This window comes from Cynara cardunculus (genome assembly GCF_001531365.2).
Source record: "Cynara cardunculus var. scolymus isolate 2C chromosome LG 14, CcrdV1, whole genome shotgun sequence".
Classification (NCBI taxonomy): Eukaryota; Viridiplantae; Streptophyta; class Magnoliopsida; order Asterales; family Asteraceae; genus Cynara; species Cynara cardunculus.
Genome location: NC_037541.1, coordinates 7,322,516 through 7,341,967, shown reverse-complemented (window position 1 = coordinate 7,341,967; position 19,452 = coordinate 7,322,516). Strand labels below are relative to the sequence as shown.

Genomic DNA, 19,452 nt, shown 5'->3' with positions numbered 1-19,452 from the left:
TGAGTGTACCTGCATTTCTTGAAACTAGAATTATACAGTTATTGTGTTAGGGACAAAAACTGCAATAAATTACAAACCAATAGACGAGAATCGTAATTTTTGGAAGCATGTGGATGAAAGTCGTGATTTTTAACAAACCAGAGGGACGAAAACAGAAGTCTACTTTGAATATATATATAACCAGCATCATGCCCATAAACTGACTTATTTCCACTTGAGAATGAATTCATCAATGGTGTTCAAAAGCTTTCTACTTCTGCCATTTCTACTGGTTCTTGGTGTTGTATCTGCAGATTCCAGTTTCAAAGAAGAAGATGCTTTGAAACATGTCAAGAACTCAATCACAGATGACCCAACTGGTGCACTCCTGGATTGGAATCCTGATTCCACCCACCACTGCAACTGGACTGGAATTCAATGTGATGATGTTTCTGGACTCGTAGTTTCGATTTCCATTCAGGAAAAACAGCTCAAAGGCCAAATCTCTCCCTTTCTTGGAAACCTTTCCAGCCTTCAGATTCTTGATCTAACTTCAAATTCATTCACTGGCATCATTCCTTCCCAGTTGGAATTCTGCACACAACTTTCGACACTTTCCCTTTATGCCAATTCTCTATCGGGGCTGATTCCATCGGAACTAGGAAAACTCCGGAATCTGCAATTACTAGATCTTGGACACAATTCGCTTACGGGTTCCATTCCGGTGAGCTTGTGTAATTGCACTTCCATGGTGCAACTTAGCCTTGACGAGAACAAACTCAATGGTACAATCCCAGATAGAATCGGCGACTTGATAAATCTTCAGCTTTTTGGAGCCTTTAATAATCTCTTACAAGGCTCGTTTCCGACGTCGGTTGGTTATTTGAAAGAGTTACAAGCTCTCGATTTCAGCCAAAACCAACTTTCTGGTACTATTCCTAGAGAGATTGGGAATTTGTCAAGTTTACAAGTTCTTCAGTTGTTTGAGAATTCTTTCTCTGGGAAAATACCATCAGAACTTGGCCGTTGCACGAATCTAACGGTTCTCAATTTATACAGCAACAAGTTCATTGGTGCCATTCCTGATGAGCTGGGAAACTTGGTGGATTTACAGTCTTTGCGGTTGTATGACAATCGGTTGAACTCAACGATCCCAGTCTCGTTGTTCCGGTTGAAATCATTATTGGTTTTGCAACTAGGGAGGAATAATCTATCTGGGAAAGTTTCTTCTGATATCGGCTTGTTGGAGTCGTTACAGTTCCTGACCCTTCATGAGAACAAGCTTACCGGGGAGATCCCCGAATCGATAACCAGGTTGGTCAATTTAACATACTTGACAATTAGTTTAAACTTCCTCACAGGAACAATTCCTTCTAGAATTGGGTCCCTTCATAACTTGAAGAATCTCTCTCTTAGCAATAATCTTCTAGAAGGTTCTATCCCGTCCAGCATATCAAACTGCACGAATATCCGGTTGATAGATGTTTCTAGAAATAGGATTTTCGGAGAGATTCCCAAGGGTTTAGGAAAGTTGTCAAATCTTACGTTTCTAAGTCTTGGAAACAACCGGCTTTCAGGAAGAATCCCAGATGACCTCTTCGATTGTCTAAATCTAAAGACTCTAGATGTAGCACATAACAATATTACTGGATTTTTGAATTCTAGAATCGGAAGACTTTCTAATCTCCAAATACTCCAAATTCATGATAATTCCTTCTTCGGGCCGATCCCTAAAGAAATCGGGAACCTAACTAGTTTGATGTTGTTAAATCTTGGGAAAAACCGGTTTTCCGGCACCATTCCGGTAGAGATTTCTAAAGTTTCTCTTGTTCAAAGTCTTTTAATTGGTGACAATATTCTTGAAGGCCAGATTCCAGAAGAGATCTTTGAGCTTAAACAGCTGATTGAACTCTACTTGATGAACAACAAATTTGTGGGTTCTATTTCACCTTCATTTTCGAACCTTGAGCTTCTTTCTAGGTTGGATCTCAGTGGAAACAGGTTTAACGGATCGATTCCAGATAGCTTGATGAAACTTAACCAGTTGATTTCGATAGATCTTTCACACAACTTCTTGATGGGATCGGTTTCTGGGCCGCTGATTTCTAGTATGAAGAATTTGCAGATGTATCTCAACTTATCGAGCAATTTTCTTACGGGAAAGATCCCGAATGAGTTGGGTGATCTGGAGATGGTGCAAGCAATTGATTTCTCGAACAACAATCTGTCGGGAGGAATTCCGATAACACTTCAAGGCTGCAGAAACCTCCGTAGTCTTGATTTTTCAGGAAATCAGCTTTCCGGTACTCTTGCAGCTGACATATTCCTGCCTCTCGACGAGCTTACCAGTATGAATTTCTCAAGTAATCTGTTCGACGGTGAGATCCCAAAAAGTTTGGCAAATCTGACCCGTCTTATTTCTGCCGATCTTTCGGAAAACAAATTCACGGGCCAGATTCCCGAGAGTTTTGGCAACATTTCGACACTGAAACACCTAAACCTTTCTTTCAATCGGCTAGAAGGACGTGTTCCAAATACCGGTATTTTCAGAAACGCTAGCGCTGTTGACTTACTCGGAAATCCCTCTCTGTGCGTTTCCAACGACACCAAATCATGCGCCTCATCTCGTTCAAACAAAATATCCAGAAAGGCTGTATTGATTCTTGCAATACTCGGATCGCTCGCTTTGCTACTTGTTTCCATTTTGGCGGTATTGTGTTATCGGCATGTTGGGAAACCGAAAGTCAAACAATCCGAGAACCCAGAACCAGAATACACCCGAGGGTCCATTCTCAAAAGATTTGATCGAAAAGAACTAGAAAATGCTACCGCAAATTTCAACGAAGGTAACATTATAGGTACAAGTAGTTTAAGCACCGTTTATAAAGGTACATTAGAAGACGGAAAAATGATAGCCGTAAAGAATTTGAATTTCATCCAGTTTTCAGCCGAATCCGATAGAAGTTTCAACCGAGAAATGAAGACATTGAGCAAACTGAGGCATAGAAATCTAGTAAAAGTTCTTGGATATGCATGGGAAAGTGGGAAGTTAAAGTCTCTGGTTCTCGAGTTCATGGAAAACGGTAACTTGGATCGAGTAATACATGATTCTACGATTGATCGATCGAGATGGGATCTTTCCGAAAGAGTTGAAGTTTTGGTTTCGGTTTCCAGAGGATTGGCTTACTTGCATTCTGGGTATGATTTCCCGATTGTTCACTGTGATTTGAAGCCTTCTAACATTCTTCTGGACGGAAAGTGGGAAGCTCGAGTTAGCGATTTTGGGACGGCTAGAATTCTTGGAGTTCATAAGCAGGACGGAAGTAGCATCTCTTCTGGGTCGGCATTCGAAGGCACCATCGGTTACTTGGCTCCAGGTAACGCGTCGCCAACTCCTCGTTCTTCTTTCGATTCCGAAGAAACAAAAGAAATTTTGAATTGTGAATTGTGAATCTAGATAGTTTGATTTCTAAGATCAAACTGGCTAAGATTGAAGTTCAAAACTGATGAATGTTTCATTCTTTTCGAAAATTCTGATAACCCGCTTCAACAAAATCAGCTTTATAGGATGACAAATATGTCCAAGTGTCCTGATAGACGACTGTCTTATAGGATTTTAGATTTATAACATTAAACAACTTTTCGTACGTAAAAGTGTTACAATAAGTTGATATCGTCTTTTAGAGGTCCGAATAAATTTTTAGGATACTTTTGAAATAAAGGGTCATTTTAGTCGTATTATATTACATTACTTGAAAAAATATCTTATAAAAACAATTGTACAACAAAAAGATGAGCTCATAGAAAAAAATGGGGTTATATGAAAAAATCTGGTTTACAGGACACGAAAAATAAATTGTTTCATAGGACCAAATAATTTTGTCTTTTATGTAAAAGCATTGCAATAAGTTTATTGGACGCATTTCAACGTCTTAACAATTGTTTAAGACGTTTTTAAAATAAAGTGTCTTATTAGTTTTTTTTACATGACACTTTTGAAAAATATCTTATAAACATGTCGTTCTATAGAACACTAGCTCGTTATTATAAGACACTTTTTTTCAATTAATGTCATAAAAATGTAGTAGGATGTTTTATTAGAAAAATGTCCTAAACACTTGTTACGACATCCAAAAACATTTTATAAATAACACTTTTATATAGGATGAACAAGTGTTAGGTCATATAAACTTGAAATTTGTAAAACGGTCTGTTAGATTTATGATACTTGGACATTTTTTACGTCCTATAAGTCCGATTTTCATTCTTTTTGATGTTGGGACTAAACTTTTGCAACATATACTATGCTCTAGAAGATGTTTGAATTGCATTTCTAACAAGATACATATGAATTCTTATGTTGAGTTCCTCTAGAATTTGCGTATATGAGAAAAGTAACGACAAAAGTAGACGTTTTTAGCTTCGGAATAATAGTGATGGAATTCATCACGAGAAAAAGGCCGACCGGACTCACTGAAGAAGACGGGCTCCAAATCACTTTGCCTCAACTAGTAGACCAAGCAGTTTCAGGTGGAATCAATGAGCTGATCGAGATTGTAGATCCTGATCTGAATTCTAATTTCTCGACGAAGCAGGGCGTCATAGAACAACTTCTTAAGTTGGCGTTATGTTGCACCAGAATGGATCCAGAAGACCGACCCGACATGAATGAAGTCTTATCTTCCCTTTCAAAGATCAGTAAGAAAGTCTAGGTTGTAAGAACTACAACGGAATTGGGTTTATAAGACGTTAAAAATGTTCAAGTATCATAATATACTGTTTTATAGAACTTGAGTTTATCAAATATATGCACATCTTATATAAAAGTGTTGCAATGAGTTTATAAGATGCTTTTGACATTTTAACATATTTTTTATAATACTTATAATATCGGATATTATATATATATATATATATATATATATATAGGGTTGGGTTCACGTGAAACCAGACTGTTTTCGTGAGACCACATTTTTACACTTGAAACTTCACAGCAAAAACATTGTGAAGGTTAAAAAAAAGTCGAACCTTCACAGGAAAAACACTGTGAAGGTTAAAAAAGTCACCTTCACAGCATTTTGCTGTGAAGTTTCAAATATAAAAAAGTAGTCTTACGGGTCTCACGAAAACATGCTGGTCTTACATAATCCCAAGTATATATATATATGATGGGATAAGATCTTATCTACAACCAAATATGATCCAAATCTAGGGATTATTCCCTTCTGGACGGTAAATGTTATACAATCCAAGATTGGCTTTCAATTTATATCAACCACTTGTTGAGTACTTGACTCGATATTCTTCCGGTCAACCTCAACATGTTTTAGTCTGATGATGATGAACTGGATTATGAGCCATGGAGATAGCCAATTTTTTTTTTATAATCTAACCCGTTATACGAGTCAACTAATTCCAGATGACCACTTGCTTTATAAGATAGTCCGAAGTCACCGTATTTGAACCTTCGTGGCCACAAAGGGATTTTTGTTCCTCCTTGGATTTAAACCCGGGACCTCCTGTTACTTTTGACCTTTGGAGCCAAACTCAAACCAATCAAGCACCACCCATGTGGTTGGAGATAGCCACTTTATTGTTACACCAAATGAACATTGGGTGTTTTTATGGGGTGTTTGGGATTGCTTATTTGAAACAACTTATGTTTTATTTACAAAAGCACTTATCAACTTATTATAAGTCAAAAGGGTTTAACTTCTTCAAAAACGCTTATTACCGGTTTGGCACCGGTATAAATTTAACATACGTGGGACTCCAACGTTTTTAAGTATAAATAGACGTCTTTTTCTAATTTGTCTCACCAATTTCTCAACTTCTTAACATGTCTTTCAACTCTCAAGCATTCATCATTTCTCTCAACTTCTTAACATATCTTTCAACTCTCAAGCATTCATCATTTCTTTCAACTTCTTAACATGTCTTTCAACTCTCAAGCATTCATCATTTCTCTCAACTCTAAATCAAGCATTCGTCATCGTCTTGGAGTAAAATCTTGCCCTCCTCGGGGATCCGATTTCTTCTATTATAGTATTCTTCATAAGCCGCTTTTGTTCTTAAGAAAAGCAGAAAACTAGAAGCGAAACCTACAAAAGAAATGCAACCCCACAAGCCAAATGTCTCATTATAGCATCGTCGACCAATACATACCTTCGATCCATCGACAACCTCCTCGTTTGAGCTGTCAATGTTGGAATCGTAAATTAGAGCTGCAAGAAGGCCATATAGTAATGATCCCAATGGAATGTTGGTTATGAGGATGTTATGATTGATTCCTGAGCTTTTTGATCCAAAAAGCTCAGAAGTGATCGAAATGGCGGTTGAAATTAAGAACCCGCACGAGATTCCCATCAACCCTGTGGCTGTATGCAAAGCAATCTTGCTGTCCGAGAGAACTAGCACAAGAAAAGCAATAGGTATTGGCACGATTGCAAGCGTTAACCTCCCGGTTCTAGCTGTATACATATCTGCATTCGATTATAAGGTAAAAGTAAATAGAAGATGCATGTCAAAAATCACTACAATAAGATGGGTCTTTTAGTAATAGATTACTTAATTAGACTGTAAGTTTATAAGACTGGGGACATTCCAATCTTTTTTGGAGACCCGTATATACCTAAAGCTTTTGATTACACTGAAAAATGAGATAAGATACATATATACAAACAGAGACGATGATGAGGCGATCACTTTCGTCTTTCGATAGAAATTAGAGAGGCACTAAGGTGGACTATAGTCCTACATTCGTCGATGGAAGGCCCTAAACAATGAAAAATTGGGCCCCAAAATCACACATTTAACATGCTAAAGAACGGCCTTGCATGGAACCAAGATTTGTGTCTTATCTAAAAGAGTCAGAATAAGTTGTTAGAACGAATTTAGCTGACCTAACAAGTTCTACCAACGAAGTTGCGCAACCTAACAGAACACAAAGAATATATCGTTCTAAGGCTAACAGGAAGATTTACCCATTGTGTTATGTTAGGTTAGCCAACTTTGTCCTGTAGAACTTGTTAGGTTGTTTAATTTCGCTCTTACAACTTATTTTAACGCCTTCAGACAGGACGTATAATTCTTGGTCCTATTAAACTAAGTCCCAGGACACAAAAAGTAAAGCGTTCCAAGGCTAATAGGAAGATTTACCCATTGTGTGCTGTTAGATTGTCCAAGTTGTAGAACTTGTTGAGTCGCCTAACTTCTCCCTAAAAATTTATTCTTGCCTTTAGATAAGACACAATTCTTGGTCCCATAAACTTAAAGTCCCATTAAGCACTCTATTAGGACTATTAGGGCACTCAATGACCGTCCACATCCAAAAAGACCCGTTTTGTTGTAGTGAATGCATTAGTTGTGCATCTACAAACTATACATTTTAGCCTAATACTTACTCGTACGAGTCTGGTGGTAAAAGCAGCCAACTAAGTCTGCAGCAGCCGAAAAAAGACGACCAAGAAACGAGCACGTTGAATAGATCGTGACAAGTGCTTTGGTCTCGGAGATGTACCCAAGTGATTGACAAATTTGGCCAAGATTATTGTTGTAAACTAGTCCAATAGTACCCCCACAAAAATATGCAATGTAGTAAAGCCAGAAATCACATCGAGTCACCAAATATGTAGCAGTATGTTCCTCGCCAAGCACTCTCAATCGATCTTTGGCTAAAATCCCATGAAAACCACATAAATTATCATTGAAAATAGAACTTTCTTCTGAAGGTTCTTCTTCATGTTTCATTTCGACCAAACTGTAACTGGGTGCTTCCAACTGTTGATGTTTTGTTTCAACCAAATTGTAACTTGGTCCTTCAACAGGGTGCTTTTTGGATTGGAGGGCCAGGTACACCCGTTTAAGAGAATAGACGGTTATTGGTAAGAGCAATGGGAGCACTACCAACAACAATGCCACAACAAATATATTTTGTGATGCTGGACCTACAAAGTATAGATACAGGCCTGTAAAGGCTGCTAATATATACATACAGACGAATATATATGCATCATCTTTGTTGACATTTTCATCTATTTGAAGCTCTTTTTGGGAGCCGGGTTGTTGGAGGATTGGGACTAGTGCTGCAATTGCTGTGATCAAAGGGATAACGGCATTTAGAATAAGGTAAGAGGTGTTTTTATTATTCGGGCTTAATTTTTTGACGATGATGTTGTATAAAGCTGCTGATACTCCATTGAAACTAACACTTAGAGATACAGCAAGTGGCCAGTTTTCTGGGAAGTTTTCGATGCATAAAAGGAAACAGACTGTGTTGAACCATGTGATGCTTGCACCGGCTGATGAACACAAAAAGAACACCTATAAGGTATACAGAATGTGGTAGACGTTAGCAAAGTGATAAGGACGTCCGTAGAAGGTTGAAATGTGTAGAATAAGATGAATGGGGAATAAAAGAAGCAATTTAAAGGGTACTTCTATGTTAAATTAGCCATTATCCTGAGCCAAAATTTGACATCATTGTTTTCTCTATTGAAGAATTCAAAGATTTCTTGATGCCACCTTTTGCGTATATTAACATGGTAGCCTTGTTTTCAAAAGAATAACTCAATATTTTTGTTTGACAATGCAAGTAAAAAAAATAGTTCAATCATTACAACTCAAAGAAGAACTATAGAACCTTACTGAAGTCTAGTAGATGTTTTGGAATGAAAACTAAAGAGCATGATTAGAGTCCAAGGTAGACTACTCGAATACTAAAGGCAAGGAAAAATGAACAAAAAGTACTCACATTCTATTAGCATTAAATCTTAAATAGGGATGGAGACAAGGCAGGTAATGGGCAGAAAATGCATCCCCTGTCACCGATCCTGCTCCCCGTTTATGTCCCCTGTGCCGTCTAATCTCCGACAGGTTCAGGGGGAAGGAATGCTCATCCGTTGGGCAAAAGGCACTACTTCTGAGAGTTTACTAACCAAACAAAGGGTTAAAGACACAAATCATGAAAGCAGTATTTGACGACATCTCTTTTTGTTGTTTTATTTCAATCCTTGATATGTACTTCCAAATACTAGTCAACTTAAAGGCTCGTGCAAGTTCAGTTACTTGACAACAAGCAATCATGAAGTTGTAGAAATTTATGTCCATGGGTATCTTCATTTAAAATATTTTATCAAACTTCAGATTAATTTTGCTTTTTATGGTAGTCCATTATTGTTTGGGTCAGCCTGAAACTTTTCTTTTAAACTGATGAAAGTTCTTTTTCTTGATAAGAAGAAAATATTTACTTGAGCAGATGAGAAGTGTTTTTCTGAGAATCTCAAGAGACAACAACAATTGAGGTTTTGTTTCTAAAAAGTTGTTTCTGTGTGTGAAAACCAGGGGCACACAGGCATAGTAAAGAGCTCTTTGGTGTTGCAGTGTTCTTCTGAGTCATTTATCAAAGTGTTCGACTATTATGGTTGTCACTGTTGGTATGTGGACAATTTGTTTTGTTTATGCTGGCAAATGAAGAAGAAATAGTAGAACAGATTGATTTGGGTTCTTGATATACAGGTGCAAAGTTTGGTATACTGAAATACTTTCAGAGCTTGTCTAGTTGTTTTTTCCCACTACACCATAAGGTTTTCCACATGTTCATCCTCTTTTGTCGTTATTTTTCGTGTCTGTCACCATAATAGGTATGATACATTTTCGGGTTAGTATGTTTGAATTCAATATACTCCAACTCCTATGAATGGGAATAAACACCAACAACAATGAGAAAGTAACCAAGATCTTTGAAGTTATAATGACCTAAGTGCACCTCAAAATTGCAATGATCAAAACTAATGCAAAAAACACACAAGTACGTAATGAAACAAAGCAATCAAGAAGAACACAAAGGTTTAATGTGGTTCCACTATAATGAGATAGCGTCACTGTTCTAACAGACTCGCTACAACAGACGCTGTGATGCACCGTGACTCGAGGCTTGTGTTTGATGTCACGTCAAGCATGTGGCACCTCATATCGATGAGAAGCAGGGGGCAGTTCTTAGGATTTAGGCCTAGTAGCAGTTGTGTAGCATCCAAAAAACAAAGGTATCTAGTCATGCTAAACATAGTCGTAACTGCAGAAATCATTGAAGCAAAGAGTCCAGACTCCATCTTAATCTTTAGTTAAGCTCTATACTAAGAAAGTAGGATGGGATTAGGCTGTCTGCAGGAAGAAAGAAAAAATATAGTGATTAGGGTAAGGTGAGCCTCTTCAAACACAGGGACACAGATACACCAAACTGTGTCACATCTACATTCACTTACAACACAACAAAGCATTAAAGAAAATTGCTTGATTTGCCACACAAGTAATATCAGTCAAAGTCATCAGTATAGCTACTCTAAATGTGCAGCTAATAGTTAAAACACTAATGTGTATCAAGACAACAAATTACGGTGCATTTTGACTAGTTTTAACATTGATCAAAGTTGGTTTGGCAGTGAAAACAAATTACATTTCCACCTAAATAAAGAAATTAGATAGCTCCAGTTATTTTCTTTCTTGACCATGGAAAATTAAAGAACAGTTAAAAATAAAAGCATGGTTAGTGGAGAAGATTGGGTCAACAGAAGGGCTACTTTGTGCGGTGGGAGTCATGGGTTTGAATATCATAAACAAACTCTTCGCAAAATAGTGAAAAGCTTTGCATACAGAGTATCTCTTCAACCTTACAAAACGGAACTGTGATCTCCTCAATTAAAGGTTTCTTTTTATTTCATAATGTACTATCCCATCCATTCTTGAGTAATTGTCACATGAATCATAGTTGTTATGCATAACTACATTGATATTAAATATTTTTAAAGCTCAGGGATGTTCAATCTGTGTTACATAATTTCACTGTTGACATAAACCCTTGAAGCCTTTTAGAGTTTTATCTCCCCATGAATTTCAAATTCAGTGCCCTTTTTACATTTCTAAATGTGGTTATCAAAGTTTTCAATTGTTCAAGCTGATTCTGTTTTATTCTGAATAAAAGAGTAAAATCATTTGACACAAGAACACTTCTTTGAGATATAAACCAAAGAATTTGGGAAGAAACACAAATCCTGTTTCTGTTAAATTTTAAAAAATAAAATCACAAACCCTAAGAGCCTCGTTCCTTCAAATGAATAAAAGTGTGTAGGAACCCTCATATAGATGGACAATTTCCCCTAACATTCTAAATTACAATTTCATTTTGAAGAAACAAAAAACCCTAAAATCAAAATTTGGGACACATAAAATAAAGGCAGAGTGAATGCATTAATAAAGGAAATCAAATTACGAACCACGAAATAAGGCAAAGAGATGGCTCGCTGAATGATAAGCCATTGAAGACCGTAGGCGAACAAACCAATGAAAGCAGCCATGAAAAGCACAATCCATTTCGGGAGATACAATAGAAGAACACCTGAACACCACCCGGACAACTTACCGACATCCGAAGCCATTGCCAAGTAATTGAGGTGCAACTGATTGATTTTCAGTTTGAATTTCATTTTGGTTGAATAAGAGGGGAAGTCGAAATTTGTACCCGTAAACGCTTGTATCCATATCACCGCCACCAACACCATCCATTTCCTGCATTCTAAAGATATCATCATAATCCGATTCTCCTTTAACAAACACACCGATGAAAGGGAAGGATCTGAAGGGAATTGAAATCATCATATTGCATGTCTTAAATGGCGGGACTATGCAAAATTTTGCCCACTTTTAGCCCTCCATCAATTTAAATTTTAGATAATGAAGTAAACTACAATTTTGAAATAACCCTTTCGAAATTACAAGCTCGCCATGGTTTTTAAAAAGGTTCGGATTTGATCCCTTCCTTTAATCACCATTAAAAATTTCGTTAAATGAGTGGTATTTTCGTTCTTTTATTCATTTTTTTGTCTGTTAACCAATCAAAATCGATTTTATAATTTGGTTCATATTGGTTTTTATTGTTTAAATGACAAAAAAATCAAGTAAAATACAAAATTGCCCTCATTTAACGGAATATTCTTAACGATCGTTAAAGGAAAGGATCAAATTCAAACATTTTTACAAATTATGATTACCATTTTATAACTTTGAAACTATAATAAAAAAGAAGTGTTATTTTTGGTAAACCACAAGGATCAAATTTGTAGTTTATTCGAGATAATAATAATAATAAAGTCCATATACTAAGGGTTATTTCATAAAGATCCATTTTTGTTCTTTAGGTATCGAGTTTGGTACTTTAATGAAACGGGACTGGAAGGATAAAACATGAGTAAACAGTAAATCATAAAGATGGGATGCGCTTTCTAAAGGTTAACTGAAATCTGAAACCTTCTACTCTACTCAAGAAGAACCATGACCATTGTGGACGCTTTTTAGAAGACTTTCCATGGAAGGATGAAGAAACCTCATGTGCATAGCCTTTTACTTGATAGTTCAAGAATGTTCCTTGTAAATATCTATATAGTTATTCTCTAGATTGTTCCCTTGAGTTGTATAAATAGGTCGTGGCCTCATTTGAGTCAATACACCTCAAAGTGTTCTTCGGAGCTCTCATGTAACGGTTTTCTCAGTTTCTCCCCATTCTAATTGTTCTTTTGGGTGCTTTTTACTTTCCTTAATCACTCGTTGTTCAGGAGTTTGGCTAATGATAACCCTAATTTTTAGGATTGTTTTATACTCTTTATTTCTTATTTCTTTTGTCTATCATTGCCATTTCCTCTCTCAAACCCCCATTTTTTTTTGTCTAATCTTTGTACTTGAGCAATGAGAGAGCACTTTAGCACTTTTGAGCTATGTATTGCGATTTTATAATGGTGCCTTGAAAAATTATTCGCAGTGGGATCCATAGTCCCACTCTGAGAGTCTGAAAGTCAACACATCCGCCACAACTACTTAAGAAAGCTGAAAATAGGGCAGAGGGTGTGTAGAAAGGTGATTTGGGACGTTTTAGCTTTATTTTGGCTTGAAACAAGGAAAGTAATCTATACGCTAGAAGACAAAAAAGAAGTTGTCATTACAATAGGTAAAAGACTCTTTTTTTGAAAGAGGGGGGGGGGGGGACTTTGTTTCTTTCTATTTTTGTTTCTCTTATTGTGCTTCTTTTATAAATAGGTGTCTTGGCTCTTTTAGAAAATACATACATGTAGAGGAGAGAATCTAGATCCATTAACTAGGTAGCTAATAATTAATAGATGTCTCACTTATTCTAGTTAGTAGTTGCTTTACATTTTTGTCCTTTAAACTAATTTCTTTTAGTATTGTAAACTAGTGTCTTCCATAGTGGGTGTTACATTCAGTTTTAGTTGAATCAGTTGAAATGTTTTCTTATATACTTTATTGCTACACTTTCTTCTACCATTCTAGTATGAGCTAAACATCTTTTGAGATGTAGGTTTGAAAAGTTATGACAAGACTTGAGTTTTCTATATAGTTTAACTTTTACGTCTTTGTCACTTTTTGTTCGATAACTCCTACTGATGCTGACAAGATGATCACTTGAATGTATTTAAAGTTCAATCTTCGACCCAAAGATAGATAAGATGCAATGAAACAAGCTTAGTGATGGTAGGGGACTTGAGAAAGTTCTTATAGCACGAGTGCGAACCGGTTTTGCACAGTGGAATCGACTCCTCTTTGGGTAGTGGGTAAGCTAGTTGGTTAAGTGTATTTCCCCTAGACATTCCTTAGAACCTGACAAGGTTCATTAGAGTCACCATTGATAAGATGGTAAAATTAAACCATGGAAATTTGACATGAGGTTTAAGTACTTGTGTGACTTGGCCTCTCTAAAGAGAGTGCCCACTGAGCACTGCCCTTGATCAAGTGCTCACCATAAGTTCTGAAAAATTACCATACATGCACTTACCTTTTTATCATAGTATTTTATTAAACTGATTATCACCAAACAAACGTTTTTGCTTCTTCTCTAATTGAAACTTGTATTAATGAAAAACAATAGTGCCTTGATTATCCAATCCTTAATCTATTACCTGAAGTGACAATGGTAGTCCCAATGATCTAAAGAACAATGTAATCCAATACCGGAAGATAGAAATCAAGATAAGAACAGACAGTTTAAGGCAAAGAAGTTATATGTCATTGATAGTCAAATGGATACAAGCTTTGAGAGATAATCTCTAGAGAGAGAAAATTACAATATTGAATTGCTTATAAAGATTCTGTTCCAATAACTAAATCTCTAGAAAATATAGACTATTTATACACAAGTTCAGAAGAGATACTAAAGATACATGATAGTACAAGAATGACTAATGATAACATATATGACACATGTTCTAATATGCTCAACTCTTTTATACTTGATTTTCTTTGCTTTGAAGAGTGTCCATAAGTCTAACAAAGCTTCTTCCCATCCAAACTCTAACTCTAAAGGGTCAGATCTTTGGAGCTTCAAACACTTAGCAAATTAAGTATTTCGAACTCCGAACTCAGTCGAACTCTTAGTGTCTTGTTCTAGATTTAATACTTAGAAACATTTCGTTTGCGCTAACTTTGGGACTTCTTTCTAGAGTTCAACAATTAAATAAAACTTGAGATGTGGAGATGAAATAAGGAGTCATGGTGATGAAAAGTTGGGAATAATGTGGATGAAGATAAGCTAAGAAGATGAAGATCAAAAGTAAGTTTGGAGTGGAGTCTGAGGAAATTTAGGTTAAGGTTTTATTTTATTTAGTTTATGTTATTTTTAATTTTTGTATTGATGCAACACATGCTTCAACTTTGCAAAAAATTATAAAAAAATAATAAAATTCCCCTCACATGAGGGCCACTTAATGTAGTAGGTCTCACACATTCGTTAGCCTTGGATGCCAAAACCCACAACAAAATGCACACCACATGGGAAACGATGTAATTATTGAAGTCCAAAGACTGAAAACCAGAGTTTTGGTTAGCTACATATATAAAAAATGTATTCACTATTAGAAAACTGATTATTTCCAGTGAAATTTTCGGCAGAAAAATCTGCCGGAAAAATTAGTGGCGAATTTCCAGCGGACATCAAAAAAGTCTACTTCCGTTGACTTCTGCCGGAAATACGCCACTAATTATTTTGTAAAAAAAATCTATATTCTTGCATTATTTCCGGCGCATTATACAAATTAAATAATTGTGAAGTTATTAACTCTAATTATAATAAATTACCGGCGGATTTTTGATTAATTTTTTAAGATTAACGCCCGAAAGTAATCTGCTAGAAAATAATTAAAGATTAAAATTTATTAGTTTAAATTACCGGCAGATTGCCGAATGTCGTGGCCGCCGGTAATTTAAAATAATAAATTCTTCAAGATTTTTTAAAAATATTACTGTTTTCTCGCGGATTTTCGGCAGCTATTTTCCGACGGATTTCGACAGATATTTGGATTTTTTTTTCGTTTTTCATAGTTTAGGTTTTATATATAAGTAAAATATTACATATTCCACATGGTATGTATAGTGGATACGAATTCTTATCGAGTCCAACACACACACACATACATGTATGCAATGCATATCTATATACAAACACATAATCCCATGTCATTGCTATTATTGTACTTTAATAACTATTAAAAAAAAGTCTTATTTGGTTTTAACGGGTCTCAGTTGAGCCTAATACATACCACATGCTCATGTTCAATACATGTCTTCTCACAAACACGTATTGGGTTTTAATGGTTCTTATTGAGTTTTTAATACATCTATTGGGCTTTAATGGATCTGTTGGATTTTATTTAAACGTATTAGGCTTTAATGGCTGTTAGTTGGGTTTTAATGTTTCTATTCGGATTTAATGCTTCTTATTGAGTTTTTGTTGGGATCTATTGGGTTTTAATGTATCCATTGGATTTATTTGGTCGTATTGGGCTGTTATACATCTATTGGGTTTTATTTGGTTGTATTGGGCTTTAATTGATCTGTTAGGCTTTAATTGGTCGTATTAGTCTTTAATGAATGTTAGTTGGGATTTAACGATTCTATTGGTTTTTAATGGTTCTTATTGAGTTTTTACTGGATCTATTGGGGCTTTATTTGGTCGTATTGGACTTTAATTGATATATTGGGTTTTAATTGGTCATTAGGCTTTAATGGATGTTAGTTGGACTTTAACGGTTTTATTGGGTTTTAATGGTTCTTATTGAGTTTTTACTGGATCTATTGGGCTTTATTTGATCGTATTAGTTTGTTATGGATCTATTGGGCTTCAATGGATCTATTGGGCTTTAATGGATGTTGATTGGACTTTAATGATGATGATGATGATGATGATGATAATAATAATAATAAAAGTAATAGTAATAAAAATAAGAATCATAATAATAATAAAAATGGAAGTAATAATAATAATAATAAACCAGCGGAGTTTTCCGACGAAAAATGAAATTTTCAAAATTTTCATGAAAAACCTGTTTTTTAAAATATATAAAAAATTTCCGACAAACATATCCACCGATAATGTCTTAAAATTATGTGTTAACCGGGTTTTATCGGTTATAGTGTTTGGAGTTGTTTTTTTTTTTTTTTATCAACTTTGAAAGTTAAGGGTTGTTTTGAAATTGAGTTTAAAATATTATCACCATCACCGCCTCATATATTTTAAGTGGGTTAATTGAGATATTATTATTATCTTCTTGGTTTTTGTTGAGATAAGAAGAAGAAAAGTTGGTTAGCCATTTTGGTCTCTGGTTTTCGAAGAAACAGAAGAGTGAAAAAAGAAAAAGAAGAAGTTGATCTTGTGTTCTTGACTGGATTATATGCTATTGTTAACATCTTCATATCTTTGTGATCATAAGGTGAGTTTTAATTTGAAAACATCATTTAATGTGCTTTTGGGTGAAGAAGCCGTAAGATTTAATTCATATGTGAGTATTGATGATTACATGCTATTTATTAGCATAAATTTTGGGTTTTGATAAGATTTTATCATCTGATTGTAATAAGGATGACATAATCAGGAGCTGAGTATTATTTGGTAATAAGGGTGACATAATTAGGAAATGAGTATTTTTTGTAATAAGGGTGGCAAATCAGAAAAGGTGTATATCTTTGTATGTAATAAGGGTGGCAAATCAGGAGGTGTATATCTTTGTACTAAAGGTGGCATAATCAAGTCCTGGGTATACTGGGATAAGGGTGATGTAACAACCCATAATTTGCACCAACAAATAATTTACAATAATCATAACTATCACCCAAACGTTATATTGTTTACATAATATGAGTAATTATGGGTTAACAAAAACTTTGTCTAATACAAAATACACAACTACATAACATTTTTTTAAACTTTCCCCTTGCCTTTGTCTTGTGATGAAAGATGACCTGCAAAACAGATTAGTCCAACAACTGAGCATTAGATGCAGAAGGTCTAGTGAGTGTACTACACTCATATAAACAACTTATATTTTCAAGCTCCAAGATTCATAACAAACCTGTGCAATTAAATGTATTTTATCTGTTATACTACCATTATCTTTTACTCGCGGTTACACCACCATTATCTCTCTCTCGCGGTTACACCACCAATATATATCTCTCTCTCTGTCTCTCTCTCGCAGTTACACCGTCATTACATCTCTCTCTCTCTCTCTCGCGGTTACACCGTCGTTATCTCTTTCTCGCGGTTATACCGTCATTACATCTCTCTCTCGCGGTTACACCGCCATTATCTCTTTCTCGCGGTTACACCGCCATTATCTTTTTCTCAATAAATTTTAGAATAAAATTTCTATATATAACTTTGACCGGACTTACAATCCGTTCAATTCCAACCGGATAAGTAATCCGGACACTGGCCGGATAAGAAATCCGGATAAGACTAGTAAAGATGTAAATCAGGTAACTCTTGGCCAGTTTAAGAGTAAATCGGGTGACACTTGACCGATTTAAGGGAACATCGGGTAATACTTGTCCAGTTTAGGAGAACACCAGATAACACTTCATCCGGTTTAGGAAGATATCGGATGACACTTCATCCGGTTTAGGATGATACCGGATAACACTTCATCCGGTTTAGGAGAACACCGAACAACACTCGACCGGTTTAGGATGATATCTTGTGCAATTAATAATATACCAGTTCAAAAAGAGATTGAATCATATACATATGATTAATACACAAAGCAGGAAGTAATTACACTCGCCTTTGCTTTGAATTTGGCTTCTAATGTCTGAAATCTCTTCACACTCTTTTTCTCCCAAATTTTTGTCCAAAGTAAAGAATTATTTCTTTCAAATGCACTTAATATAAATAGCAAGTGCTTTAACCGCCATTTTCCAAAACAACATACATTCACACCCACCATATATATACTTACATAACATTATATATATATATATATATACTTATAAAATATGAATACTTTCTAATTTTTTAGAAAGAAAACATTACACCATATATTACAACTTCCCTTCCTCAAAAGAATTCCATCCTGAAATTCCATTAAGTAAATAAGTACGGGTATTTCATTCGCATTTCTGACTCTAATTCCCAAGTGGCGTCTGGTCCTTTATGGTAACGCCACTGAACCTTTACTAACCCAATCTCTTTATTTCGTAGTTTCTTTACCTTGAAGTCACAATGAGTTCAGGGGTTTCTTCAAAGCACAATCTCTCATCAACCTTAATATCAGGTAGAGGCATTGCTACATCTAAGCTTATCAGACACTTCCTCAAATTTGACACATGAAACGTATCATGGATTCCATTTAGTTTCAAAGGAAGTTCTAGTTTGTATATCACTTCTCCAACTCTTCCAATAATAGGGAATGGTCCAATATATCTCAGACTTAACTTTCCCTTTCCAAGGTGATATTTTTAACATTATTTTGTCACCTACTTGGAACTCAATCGGCTTCCGACGTTTATTTGCATAACTTCTTTGTCTATCTTGTGCCACTTTCATACGTTCCCTTATTAGGCAAATTTTATCCGTTGTTTGTTGAACTAGCTCCGGTCCAGCTGACTGTTTTTTGCCTATCTCATTCCAACACAAAGGAGTTCGACATTTTCGTCCATACAGAACCTCGAAGGGTGCAACTTGAATACTTGAATGGTAGCTATTATTGTAAGCGAATTCTACCAAAGTCAAATGACTATCCCATGATCCTCCAAAATCAATAATACAGGCTTTAAGCATATCTTTCAACGTTTGGATAGTTCGTTGACTTTGTCCATCGGTTTTAGGGTGATAAGTTGTACTTAGCTTAATCTGTGAACCCATCTCTCTTTGAAAACTCTTCCAAAACATAGAAGTGAATCAGCTATCTCTGTCAGAAATAATTGATAGAGGAACACCATGACGTGTTATTATCACATCAATGTACAGTTTAGCCAATCTTTCCATCGAATATGATTCTTTTATCGGTAAGAAATGTGCAGATTTGGATAACCGATCTACAATCACCCATATAGCATCATAACTGTTGGGTCACCTATTGATTTGATGATGACCCACTGATCTGTTCCTCTACCTTAGCAACACTTAGTAGTTATTGGTTC

At 35.7% G+C, this 19,452-nt stretch overlaps 2 protein-coding genes across 2 annotated transcripts; one reads left to right on the top strand and one right to left on the bottom strand.

Annotated features, from left to right (window-relative positions):
- The first annotated feature begins 232 nt into the window (after positions 1-232).
- On the top strand, positions 233-4,756 carry LOC112526389 (LRR receptor-like serine/threonine-protein kinase FLS2). Its single transcript, XM_025136676.1, has 2 exons — positions 233-3,356; positions 4,354-4,756. Exons 1-2 carry the CDS (start codon positions 233-235, stop codon positions 4,689-4,691), a joined length of 3,462 nt encoding a protein of 1,153 aa, XP_024992444.1. The 3' UTR covers positions 4,692-4,756.
- Positions 4,757-5,809: 1,053 nt separating this feature from the next.
- On the bottom strand, positions 5,810-11,561 carry LOC112526885 (protein NUCLEAR FUSION DEFECTIVE 4-like). The gene is made up of 3 exons (XM_025137313.1): positions 11,250-11,561; positions 7,383-8,301; positions 5,810-6,461 (listed from the first exon to the last, which is right to left on the bottom strand). Exons 1-3 carry the CDS (start codon positions 11,559-11,561, stop codon positions 5,953-5,955), a joined length of 1,740 nt encoding a protein of 579 aa, XP_024993081.1. The 3' UTR covers positions 5,810-5,952.
- Between the last annotated feature and the right edge of the window lie 7,891 nt (positions 11,562-19,452).